Source organism: Salvelinus alpinus, chromosome 3, assembly GCF_045679555.1.
Source record: "Salvelinus alpinus chromosome 3, SLU_Salpinus.1, whole genome shotgun sequence".
In the NCBI taxonomy this organism is placed as follows: Eukaryota; Metazoa; Chordata; class Actinopteri; order Salmoniformes; family Salmonidae; genus Salvelinus; species Salvelinus alpinus.
Window position 1 is genome coordinate 38,547,758 of NC_092088.1, and position 13,541 is coordinate 38,561,298.

The following is a 13,541-nucleotide window of genomic DNA, read 5'->3' on the forward strand; positions in this document are numbered from 1 at the left end:
AGATGACCTTATGATATCGTTTAGGACCGTGAGCGTGGCTGAAGTGCACCTGTGACCAGCTTGGAAACCAGATTGCATAGCGGAGAAGGTACAGTGGGATTCTAAATGGTCGTTGATCTGTTTGTTCATTTGGCTTTCGAAGACTTGGTGGCGGATAATTTTAGGAAGAGAGGGTCCAGATTGTTTAGCCCAGCTGATTTGTAGGGATCCAGATTTTGCAGCTCTTTCAGAACGTCAGCTGTCTGGATTTGGGTGAAGGAGAAGCGGGGGGGGGGGCTTGGGCCAGTTGCTGCGGGGGGTGCAGAGCTGTTGGCCAGGGTTGGGGTAGCCAGATGGAAAGCATGGCCAGCCGTAGAGAAATGCTTATTGAAATTCTCAATTATCGTGGATTGGTGGCAAATCTGATGGCCGAATGGTAAAGAACATCTAGCCTCTCGAGAGCACCCTTACCTGCCAATCTATAAATTACATTCAGGTCACATGCACTTAATCAGGAAACCAGCCCTGAGGCCGATTTGTCAAACAACTGTCTGAACATGGAGGTAACCATTCAGTGTTTCATTACTATTGTACATTCAGTCCCTATGGATCATTCAGTTGCTTTCATGTCTATACGTGACATGAGGGTTTGTGCAGACAATCAATAACAGCATAATCCATAGCATTTGTCAAGAGGTTGTTTCTTATATAGCTCATACAGTGGGTTGGTTATGCAGTAATCATATTTGCTTCCAACTGCAGAGCACAGTACAGAAGGTTGAGACAGCAGTATCTTATTCATTGTGTCATTTTTACACATACAGACTAATTACTGAGAGTAGCGGGTAGGCATATAGTTTACAGGTAAATGCAATGTACTGGAATGGACATTGGGCACGCAAGAGATTAAAATAAGAATGGGAATTTCAGAGCTCGGACGCATTTTTTCCCTTCGCTCAGACAGCCTATTCACACTCACATTTTGAGATGAATGCTAGTTTGTAAATAGACAACTATCCATCCACCCACATGTCATTATACTGTACGGTACCTTTTGTACAGTAGCCACAAATCAAGTTAAATGGGGTTACCTATCAGTGCCGCATAATATGCATTGCATTATGCCCATACATACCACTGATGTTATTCATGTATTTACCTACATACTATGTTGCCATATGTTGTTTCTGCTCTAATGAAAACAGGTACAATATTCTGAACCAATTAAGAGTAAACTAAGAAAGAGTTCAAGTGATGTTGTTCAATGTGCAGCAGGCCAATAGTAGACTATTGTCTTTTGTAACCAGATAAAACATGCAAAGAGCGTTCCATGACAATAATAAACGTTAAATTATTTCGTTCCATGATTTGGGATACTTCATTTTACAAAGCTATAGACTAGTGTCTAGTCTAGTGCGACACAAGGATGAGCAGCGGTCGTGTGTATGGTTGCAGATATCAAATGGATGTGTCTTTACTGCAGTATAGCTTCAACACAACGACTGTACTGCCGTCTGAAGACTAAGTCCCAGGCCATGTTGGTCCCACTTGGAATACAATAAAAGCCCACCCATGTAGGTAATAGGCTAATTTTAGAATTACAATCAAACACTCGAGACATTACCGCAAGTCCCTCGGCGCACAGAATCAAACACAAATTTGTCAGGGCATTTGTTACCAAGGGGGCGAAATTATACAACATGAGCATGATGCAAATTGGCTTTTGTAGGCTATTTACAGTATCTGATGCGCAAATAAAGCATTTGAGATAGAGACAATAAAATGGCAAACGTTTACCTTTGTTGCAATCCAGTGTTGTTTATCAATATCGCTCCCGCACACGGCAAAGAGGTCTGTGCTACAATGTACAGTCAGGACAGTGAGCTACACAGCACCCACCAATCACCCCGACAACGCATTTTACCTCACTCCTTGCTCATAGGCTACATGCGTATTTCCCTCCTTGAGGACAGGCAAGGGAGGGAGGTGGTTTCAGGACTCATTGTCATATAATGGGATATCTTCAAAACTCTTACATTACAGGCTTCTTACACATTTATGATCCTTAGAATGTTGATGGATCATTTAATTAAATACATTATTGTCAAATATGAAATTCATGTAAGATTAAATTAATGCATTTGATTAATTGCAGCGTATGAGGTGATTGTACGTTTGGTGAAGTTAGTGTTTTTTTCAATTGTATTTCTGACCACTGTGCATAGTGACTCAGCAACAGGTGCAAATGTTAGAAATTAATACACCATAAGAGTAGCCTATTGGATCTGTCTTGGGCTTGTCAGTTAAGCTACATATGGTACTTGCAGTATGAAATACACTCAAATGTAAGCGAACAATAATGTGTTGTGCTGTGCAGGTTGACAATGACACCAAACATCAAAGCAACAGACAATAAACACATGATATTTCATTGTGTATATATTATAAAATATAGAAGTAAATAACTGTTTTGAAATAATGCCTAGCATGCCAAACATCACCGAACAAAACATTGTATCTCATGTACAGAGCGCCACCAAGTGGCTGATATTGTACCATACAGTATGTACAGTGTGCAGTGTAAAACGCTTGTCTAGGAAATGAATGTTCATGTCCATGTCTTGCAGTGCACACCAAACATTAACGCAACCAGTAGCGACCCGTCATGCTGGTTGCGTTTCTAGACAAAAATAATAATAATAAAGCCGCAAACAAACATGGTCTCTTTTTTGCTTTCTTGAGTAAGGCAGCTCCAAAATGCAGCTGTTACAGCCTAGCTCAGTGCTTTCTGTGGTGGTGGGGCAGCCATCGGAAAATATTAAGCGTAGCGGTTGGTAATGTTCTCTAGTTGCGTCTTGATTGGCTTAGTGTTCTGTCACTCATGAGGACACTACGTCACCGCCAAATCTAAGGGTAGAGCTCGAACATTCAAGCCCCTTGGATGCTGCCATAGAGTTACATTAGAAGTGCCTATCCAAGAAGGCTCAAGGTCATTGGCCACAGATAAAAGTAAGTCAAATTAAGTTATATCTACAGCAGCTTTGATTGGACTCATCATGTTAACGTCATATTTTCAAAATCTTTGCTAGCAAGCTAGCAGTCATCATCATGAATCACGTTGACAATCTACTGGAAAATCCTTTTTAATCTTTGTCATATGAAGATAAATAAAGAAGAGAAATTATAGATAAAACGTACCGGTGCTCATCGGCCATTGGACGTAAACATTACGCAACAACTTGGAAATTGCAAATTCAACAATGAGTGGTTTGGAAGGAATCAGTGGCTAACTGCAAGCATTGCAGGGCAATCACTAGCCTGCTATTCAGTGGAGTGGGTGTGTGGTCCAAAGTTTGGGTTTAATGGTCTCTTTTCCAAGCTTAAAAGGATAAACATTCAACATTGGCCATGGTGTCAATCCAGCATGACTTCTGCCGCGCTCAAAACAACTGGAAACTCAGAATTGGAAATCTGATTTCAGTGAGTTCAAGACAACTGGGAACTCTGAAAAAAAACTAGCTCCGATTGGGAAAACATGTTTTGAACGGTCATCCAAATCGGAATTGCAAGTTTGGAACCCAGGCCTCTTTCTAGAGCTCCGACCTGAAGATCCCTGAGGTCATCATGATTCAACCGAGTTCCCAGTTGTCTTGAAAGCACCATAAATCCAGAGAATGCCAGACTTTGATGACCAAGTTTGATGACAAAATCTGCCCACGAAGGACCGCAGCACCAGCTTCCTGTTCAAGTGAGCACAGCACAACAAGGTGAGTCCAAAAATGTATTGTATGCTGCTGCATAAATGATGTAATATGCCAGGGAGATATGTATACTGTAGCTAAGAAAGTAATACTATGTGTATGTTGTGTAATAAGCTGTTAGTAGCCCATGTGCCTCACCCTAACAATTAGGTCCTGTTTCCCCTCCTAATTTCGCCTACTGTTCTGACTTGATGGTGCACATGTAGCCTATAGCCTGTTTAAAAGAAATGTAATCATTGAATATTGTTAGAACTTTCATTGTCTGCTTATATGCCCATTTTATTGAACAAATAGTTATATTGACTACGTCCATCCTACCTCGCTCATTAAGGTCTTAATCGAAATTACGGATTGCCTCTTATCCACTCGTCGTTCCCTTATGCCATAGTTTGTACATCTCAATTGTCAGTAGAAACCACATTTGTTTAAGCAAGTCAGCCATACCGGCTATGTTTTTTTAAAAGGCAGTAAATGAGGCTGAAGGAACTGTTTCGCTGCCAGACAAGGCTCCGCTGATAGCCAGGTGTAGCAGTGGTAAGGTGTTGGGACTGCTGTTGAGACTCTGCTGTTGGGACAGCTTTATGTAGGCCCTAACAGTATGTGGGCACCGTTTGTCACCGTTATAGTGCAATTAATGTAGTTTTTAGTGTTGGGTTGTGGGTTTGCTGGCATGCATCTAAAAAAAAGACACACCAAGATTTACATGCTAAAATTGCCACTGAACTCAACATATTTATTTTTAAACAGATTACATGAATGTTTAAACTTTGCATTTGTAAAATCAAACTTCATTGTGTGATCGGTTGTATAATACAGTAGTACGCATGCACAAGCTTGATAAACAAACACAATCTTTATTTGATCACTTTGTTGAAAACCCTTTACAATTCTAACGCATGCAGTTATTACAAGATCCATGTACAGTATCAATGGGTCTATGGTAGGGTTGGGGTCAGTTAGAATTCAAGTCAGTCAATTCTGAAAATGATTGAAATCTAAAATTCTGAACAAATAAAAACTTTTGAAATGAATAGCTTATTTTAATTTTATTAAGAAGTCATTAAAAAATGGTTTCCCTTTTTTTATTACATTTCTACAGGCCCATCTCTCAGCGGTTCACCTAAAAAGTGACGGGGTGTGCTTTGTTGTTTGAATCCAAGATTGGCCATTTAAATTGGAATTTCAGTTTACTTCCTGAATTGACTGACTTGATGATCATGTTCTATGTGCTTCTGTTCTACACACTCAAACCTTGTATTACCATGTATTCTGATGTTCATATAAATCAGCGATCATCAACTAGATTTATTGAGCAGGGTGCCGGAACATAGTTACACATAATTTCTAGACTGCAAATTGACCACAAGAAGCCCAAACAGATATAATAATTGACTAAAACATAATCATTTCAAACCCTGCTTACATGTGTATACGATCACATACTGTATATCTCTCTATTATGCATGGGAATACTTTGGAACAGTGTTTCAAAATAAAAATCAACTGATTGCAAATGATTTGCTGGCGTTTTTACAGTCTTTTATGCCCCCCCCCCTAAAAACAAAACTAATAAATAATACTGCCTGATTAGACATTGATATACATTTTGGAGGGCAGACATTCAAAATGATACAGCAGAGATGTGCGTCACCGTGTTCTCCGGGGTATGGGAGGGGGAAAGGTGGTCCTCTGAGTTGGTCTTTTAGGAAGTGCTCGAGTGGGGCATGATGTGTAACGCTCCTGCAACAAACTCTCTGAAGCCCTAAAATGTATAACAGATAACAACATGGTTGTTACACTTGGCATGACAAATTAAACAGAGATTAAGCACTGCAGAGTGTATTCGTGTGAGTCACACAGTATTTTCAGTCATCTCAAATGAGTGTGTCTCTCAGGGGAATTATTAAAAGAGTCAAGGTGTTGTAGAGGTGTCATTCTGTAGAACGAAAACAGTCATAATGTCAGCTGCAGTAACTGGATATGTTTTTTGTTTTTTTTACATTTCAACATATAGCCTATAACCCAGTTAGACTTACATCTAGGCTAAAGACCCACGAGAGCAGTTTTTTGGCAATCATTAGGGTCGGGTTGGTTTTGTGGTTGGCAGTTTAAAATGCACATCAACTCGGATTACCCAAATTATTTAGTTTGAGATGCAAAATTCACAGAACTATCAACAGAAATATACCCGGACCAGTTTCATTACAAGTAAGAAGAATAAATGGTAACACTGCATATGAATACCCTCTTCATGATGCATATTTAACTCCTTATGAGAAATGCATTACAATGGAGAAATTGGGCGCTAATAACTGCTCATAGACATTCAAACTGCATTATGACTAAGGCCATTGTCTTACGTCAGATAGCGCTTCAATTCTGCCTGCACTGATTATGTCTCGTATATCGCAAAGGGTAATGGGATAGCTCGAAAGTAGTTCTGCTACTCCGAGTCGATATTCAGGTGATAATAAGGCATTCCACTAGACCACCATAGTCAGAGGCTGGCACTAAGATAGCATTGAATGAGCTGTATACCGCCATAAGCAAACTAGAAAACACTCACCCAGAGGCGGCGCTCCTAGTAGGCGGGGACTTTAATACAGGGAAACTTAAATCAGTTTTACCAAATTTCTATCAGCATGTTAAATTGCAACCAGATGGAAAATAACTCTGGACCACCTATACTCCACACACAGAGATGCATACAAAGCTCTCCCTCGCCCTCCATTTGGCAAATCTGACCATAATTCCATCCTCCTGATTCCTGCTTACAAGCAAAAACTAAAGCAGGAAGAACCAGTGACTAGATCAATAAAAAAGTGGTCAGATGAAGCAGATGCTAAGCTACAGGACTGTTTCGCTAGCACAGACTGGAATATGTTCCGGGATTCCTCCAATGGCGTTGAGGAGTACACCACATGTGTCATTGGCTTCATCAATAAGTACATCGATGACGTCCCCCCCACAGTGACCGTACGTAAGGCAGGGAGGAAGAGGAGTTAGAGATGATTGGAGGGATAGAGATGTGGAGTGGGAGAGAGGAAAAGGAGAGTGAAGAGGACAGAGAGGAGAGTGGAGGGAGAGGGGACTGGAGGTAGAGAGAAAGAGGAGAGTGAAGAGGGAGAGGAGGACGGAGAGGAAGAAGCAGAGGGAGATTAGGAAGCAGAGAGAGCGGAGGGGAAGAGGGAGAGCACACCCGAGAGGGGCGCCTACGTCCCACCATTCATCCTTGTACCACACAGCCTGGGCCTAAAGTGACAGTGGCAGGGGTTTTGGAGTTGTTTTTAAAAGTGGTAGGAACTTACAGTTGAAGTCGGAAGTTTACATACACTTAGGTTGGAGTCATTAAAACTTGTTTTTCAACTACTCCACAAATGTGTTGTTAAAAACTATAGTTTTGGCAAGTCGGTTAGGACATCTACTTTGTGTATGACACAAGTCATTTTTCCAAAAATGGTTTACAGACAGATTATTTCACTTATAATTCACTGTATCACAATTCCAGTGGGCCAGAAGTTTACATACACTAAGTTGACTGCATTTAAACAGCTTGGAAAATTCAAAGAAATTATGTCATGGCTTAAGAAGCTTCTGACATAATTTGAGTCAATTGGAGGTGTACCTGTGGATGTATTTCAAGGCCTACCTTCAAACTCAGTGCCTCTTTGCTTGACATCATGGGAAAATCAAAAGAAATCAGCCAAGACATCAGAAAAAAATGTAGACCTCTACAAGTCTGGTTCATCCTTGGGAGCAATTTCCAAACGCCTGAAGGTACTACATTCATCTGTACAAACAATAGTACACAAGTATAAACACCATGGGACCATGCAGCAGTCATACTGCTCAAGAAGGAGACAAGTTCTGTCTCCTAGAGATGAACGTACTTTGGTGTGAAAAGTGCAAATCAATCCCAGAACAACAGCAAAGGACCTTGTGAAGATGCTGCAGGAAACAGGCACAAAAGTATCTATATCCACAGTAAAACGCGTCCTATATCGACATAACCTGAAAGGCCGCTCAGCAAGGAAGAAGCCACTGCTCCAAAACCGCCATAAAAAAGCCAGACTACGGTTTGCATCTGCACATGGGGACAAAGATTGTACTATTTGGAGAAATGTCCACTGGTCTGATGAAACAAAAATAGAACTGTTTGGCCATAATCACCATTGTTATGTTTGGAGGAAAAAGGGGGAGGCCTGCAAGCCGAAGAATACCATCCCAACCGTGAAGCACGGGGGTGGCAGCATCCTATTGTGGGGGTGCTTTGCTGCAGGAGGGACTGGTGCACTTCACTAAATAGATGGCGTCACGAGGAAGGAAAATTATGTGGATATATTGAAGCAACATCTCAAGACATCAGTCAGGAAGTTAAAGCTTGGTCGCAAATGGGTCTTCCAAATGAACAATGACCCCAAGCATACTTCCAAAGTTGTGGCAAAATGGCTTAAGGACAACAAAGTCAAGGTATTGGAGTGGCCATCACAAAGCCCTGACCTCAATCCCATAGAAAATTTGTCGGCAGAACTGAAAAAGTGTGTGCGAGGAAGGAGACCTACAAACCTGTCTCAGTTACACCAGCTCTGTCAGGAGGAATGGGCCAAAATTCATCCAACTTATTGTGGGAAGCTTGTGGAAGGTTACCCGAAACGTTTGACCCAAGTTAAACAATTTAAAGGCAATGCTACCAAATACTAATTGAGTGTCTATAAACTTCTGACCCACTGGGAATGTGATGAAAGAAATAAGAGCTGAAATAAATCATTCTCTCTACTATTATTCTGACATTTCACATTCTTAAAATAAAGATGTGATCCTAACTGACCTAAGACAGGGAATTTTTACTAGGATTAAATGTCAGGAATTGTGAAAAACTGAGTTTAAATATATTTGGCTAAGGTGTATGTAAACCTCCGACTTCAACTGTATGTCTGTTCCAGAGCTTGAGGAGCTATTGAGCTATTACAATGTTGGGTGCACAATGGTGGAAGTATGTGTTTGGGGGATGCTCAACATTTCCATCATAAATGCGTACATTGTGTGGTGGACCCTGCAAAGGCCCCTTCCCAGAAACCGCAGGCGCTGGTCCATGAAGGCGTTAAAAATGCAGCTTGGGCATTCACTTTGGGATATGGCTACAGTGGCAGGAAGAGGGGAGCTAAGAGTGTGGCACCAGGGCATGTGGACCGAGTTGTCACTCATTTGAAAGCAGGTGAAGTTTGAAGGTTGCAAGAGAGGTTGTGTGTTGTGCATCCCAAATGGATGCAGGGCAAGGAGTGGGAGATGTTTAGAAACCTTCTTTGGGTGCTCTACGTGTTCTGTGCCACTTTTCAGGATGGGGCCATGCTTCCAGAAGTTCCATGACATGTTGTAGGCTAAATGCAAACACTAAAGTGACAGTGTGAAATATGAATTTGTCCTACGCATCTTTTATTGCCTTTGAACAGTTATGTTTTGTATCTTCTCTCTTTATCTGTCTCTATCTATTACTTGTTGCATCCACTGAATTGTTGTCAAAGTAGGCTACTCTTTCTACATTTTGTGTCAGGCCTGTTCTGTACCTAATCTTATTGAGAGTTTACCTACATTTTGAAATAGTCTCTGAATAGTTGTTTACATTTTTACATTGTTACAGAAGTAAGAATCGTTGTCAATCAAATAGCCTATTTGTGTGGGTTTTGAACTATTTTCTGAATATTGTCCTCTGGTCACATTTTGGATAATTGTTTTATTTATATGTAAATAATATTTATAAGTATAGCATATTATACTTGGAACATTTTCAGTGAGTCATTTTGTCACATTTACTTCAATTTAAATACTCTAGGATTATTATTAGTTATTCTGCCTATTTCATGGAGAGTCATATGAGGGCGCAGTGATATTGTTACATTTTGTACTGTTTTCATTTTTTGAATGGCGGTTTGAATTTGAGTTCCATGTCCTACAAGACAGATCGGCTGAGGGACGAGCTTTACGGAGGAGTGACGGAATCTGACGTGAGACCATGGACCAAGGCCTTATGAAGCAAATGTTCATATGAATACAGGGAACATAAAACTAGGCAATAAAAGCTTTCTATGAGTAGCCTAATATACAGCAAGTTGTGGTAAAAGCCTTTTGATGTTAAACTCTAACTCAATATACACTGAGTGTACGAAACATCTGCTCTTTCCATTATATAGACTGACCAGGTGAAAGTTATGATCCCTTATTGTTGTCTCTTATTAAATCCACTTCAAATCAATGTAGATATTAAATCCACTTCAAATCAATGTAGATGAAGGGAAGGAGACAGGTTAAACAATGATTTTTAAGCCTTGAGACAGTTGAGACATGGATTATGTATGTGTGCCATTCAGAGGGTGAATGGGCAAGACAAAACATAGAAGTGCCTTTGAACAGGGTATGGTAGTAGGTGCCAGGCCCACCGGTTTACGTCAACAACTGCAATGCTGCTGGATTTTTCATGCTCAACCGTTTCCTGTGTGTACCAAGAATGGTCCACCACCCAAAGGATGTGGACCTAATATCAGGAAGGTATTCCTCGTGTTTGGTATACTCAGTGTATATCCACCTCTCTACCTTGTGACAAGTTCTCATTTTAGATAATAAAGAAAAAGTTGACATGAATATAGCCTATCTTCAAACTTCAGGTTTCCTCTCTGACAGTGCAGTCATCAGTCAGCGAGTATATCCTCTTTATCATATCGTCATCTCACTTTTACCACTGTGTATAATGCGCACTGATGTGTTTATCAAGTTGGCTTGTCTTTTCAATGTGTAATATCCTCAAATAAACTACTGGTTTTCATATGACTCTTTATTGAGCTGCTATCTAGACTACAGCATTAATAAATCACCTTGTAATATTGTAACATTGGTTGTTATACTGCAATATTAGACCATTTGTGATTCTATACTGTCATAATACTCACATTGCTGTGGTACTATGATGGTGAATTTCCGTCTAACCCAGTGTTTTACTCCGGCTCAGGCTGCTCTAACTTGGAGCCAAGGCAAGGCCTTGGGTACTTTTCAGCTGGTATTTACATAACAATGGCTAGCTGTGAACTTTAACACCTTCTCACAACAGTCTTGAATGTCACACTAGATGGAAACACAATAACACTAAAGCTTACATGAACATAAAACACTGTCAGCCCACTGGTGTGGGGGAAAGTCTAATCGGAAAAGCATCATAAGTTGACATACATTTAAGTTACATTTTGTTGTTGATTTCTGTGAGCCAGAAGGCAAGTCTGCTGTTTGTGATGACGGTGTGGCAGGTAGCCTAGTGGTTAGAGTGTTGGGCCAGTAACCGAAAGGTTACTAGATCAAATCCCTGAGCTGACAAGATACAAATCTGTCGTTCTGCTCCTGAACAAGGCAGTTAACCCACTTTTCCTAGGCTGTCATTGTAAATAAGAATTTGTTCTTAATTGACTTGTCTAGTTAAATAAAGGTAAAATATTACAGATTCTATTTTTAACTCCTGCAATGTTGCCTTTCTGTAATTCCATGTTGCATTACATGCAATTACATTCTGTAATAAAGTTACATCAAGTTTCTGTGATCCTGACACAGGAACGTATGAAAGGGCCTCTCTTATCCAGAGACTGGGCTTACCGGTCTGGGAGTCGTGGAGGGATTCTGGGGGGAGGAAGTAGAGGTGTGGACTCAGCGATCCTTGGGGGTCGTGGAGGAAGAGGGAGGAGGTCAACTGTGTCCTTTCCATGGATCAAATCAATATACAGCATAATTAATAATCAGGTTATCGACAAAAGCGCCATAAGCGCCATTGACAGAGAACATTGTAAATACATTGACAAGAGTACTTTGTAAATAACTACAGTCGTGGCCAAAAGTTTTGAGAATGACACAAATATAAATTTTCACAAAGTTTGCTGCTTCAGTGTCTTTAGATATTTTGGTCAGATGTTACTATGGAATACTGAAGTATAATTACAAGCATTTCATAAGTGTCAAAGGCTTTTATTGACAATTACATGAAGTTGATGCAAAGAGTCAATATTTGCAGTGTTGACCCTTCTTTTTCAAGATCTCTGCAATCTGCCATGGCATGCTGTCAATTAACTTCTGGGCCACATCCTGACTGATGGCAGCCCATTCGTGCATAATCAATGCTTGGAGTTTGTCAGAATTTGTGTGTTTTTGTTTGTCCACCCACCTCTTGAGGATTGACCACAAATTCTCAATGGGATTAAGGTCTGGGGAGTTTCCTGGCCATGGACCCAAAATAACGATGTTTTCTTCCCTGAGCCACTTAGTTATCACTTTTGTCTTATGGCAAGGTGCTCCATCATGCTGGAAAAGGCATTGTACGTAACCAAACTGTTCCTGGATGGTTGGGAGAAGTTGCTCTCGGAGGATGTGTAGGTACCATTCTATATTCATGGCTGTGTTCTTAGGCAAAATTGTGAGTGAGCCCACTCCCTTGACTGAGAAGCAACACCACATATGAATGGTCTCAGGATGCTTTACTGTTGGCATGACACAGGACTGATGTTAGCACTCACCTTGTCTTCTCCGGACAAGCTTTTTTCTGGATGCCCCAAACAATCGGAAAGGGGATTCATCAGAGAAAATGACTTTACCCCAGTCCTCAGCAGTCCAATCCCTGTACCTTTTGCAGAATATCAGTCTGTCCCTGATGTTTTTTCTGGAGAGAAGTGGCTTCTTTACTGGCCTTCTTGACACCAGGCCATCCTCAAAAAGTCTTCGCCTCACTGTGTGTGCAGATGCAATCACACCTGCCTGCTGCCATTCCTGAGCAAGCTCTGTACTGGTGGTGCCCCAATCCCGCAGCTGAATCAACTTTAGGAGACGGTCCTGGTGCTTGCTGGACTTTCTTGGGCGCCCTGAAACCTTCTTCACAACAATTGAACCACTCTCCTTGAAGTTCTTGATGATCCGATAAATGGTTGATTTAGATACTGGCAGCAATATCCTTGCCTGTGAAGCCCTTTTTGTGTAAATCAATGATGATGGCACGTGTGTCCTTGCAGGTAACCATGGTTGACAGAGGAAGAACAATGATTTCAAGCACCACCCTCCTTTTGAAGCTTCCAGTCTGTTATTTGAACTCAATCAGCATGACAGAGTGATCTCTCTCACTGATATGATGTCAGCTGGTCCTTTTAGGGCAGGGCTGAAATGCAGTGGAAATGTTTTTTGGGGATTCAGTTCATTTGCATGGCAAAGAGGGACTTTGCAATTAATTGCAATTCATCTGATCACTCTTCATAACATTCTGGAGTATATGCAAATTGCCATCATACAAACTGAGGCAGTAGACTTTGTGAAAATGTATATTTGTGTAATTCTCAAAACTTTTGTCCATGACTGTACATGGTGCTTTCCTAAGTATGATTTATACAAATCAAGATGCTTTAGATCAATTACAAAGGTGTTTATAATGTAATGCTTTTTGCGGTGATTTGACTCAATTGGATTTAATGTCTCTCAGCAACTACATGTAGGAATAAGGATAAGCTATTTAGCTTTGTTGACTAAGCCATGTATTCACAAAGACAGAAATATACCAAAAGCGTGTTGGGTGATCTGGGCTTTGAAGAACAATTTGGCCTTACCTCAAACTCAGGCTCAGTTCCACTGCTGTAGCTAATGTTACTATGTGTGCTGAGTCTGTTACTGCCACTACCTGAGAAAGTAAAAGTAAAAACTATACGCTCAGGAAAGAAACACGACAAGTAAATGTGAAACAATTTCTTGAAGAGTTAAGAGCCTGTAGTAAGATGTGATGAACTCCCCTCT

The 13,541-nt window shown here is 40.8% G+C and overlaps 2 protein-coding genes across 4 annotated transcripts in view; both read right to left on the reverse strand.

The window, feature by feature from the left end:
- Window positions 1-1,908, reverse strand: part of LOC139570669 (sorbin and SH3 domain-containing protein 1-like) — an 86,343-nt gene extending 84,435 nt beyond the window's left edge. Inside the window, exon 1 of the mRNA XM_071392745.1 lies at window positions 1,777-1,908. The gene's annotated coding sequence lies outside the window, so the exon portion shown is untranslated. The remainder of the gene's footprint in view (window positions 1-1,776) is intronic.
- Window positions 1,909-4,452: 2,544 nt separating this feature from the next.
- Window positions 4,453-13,541, reverse strand: part of LOC139570659 (phosphoinositide 3-kinase adapter protein 1-like) — a 34,302-nt gene continuing 25,213 nt past the window's right edge. For all 3 annotated transcript variants that reach the window (XM_071392723.1, XM_071392725.1, XM_071392724.1), the window contains 3 exons: window positions 13,358-13,428; window positions 11,373-11,473; window positions 4,453-5,502 (listed from right to left, as the gene is read on the reverse strand). In XM_071392723.1, coding sequence (XP_071248824.1) covers window positions 5,388-5,502; window positions 11,373-11,473; window positions 13,358-13,428 — 287 coding nt within the window. In that variant the 3' untranslated portion in view covers window positions 4,453-5,387. The remainder of the gene's footprint in view (window positions 5,503-11,372; window positions 11,474-13,357; window positions 13,429-13,541) is intronic.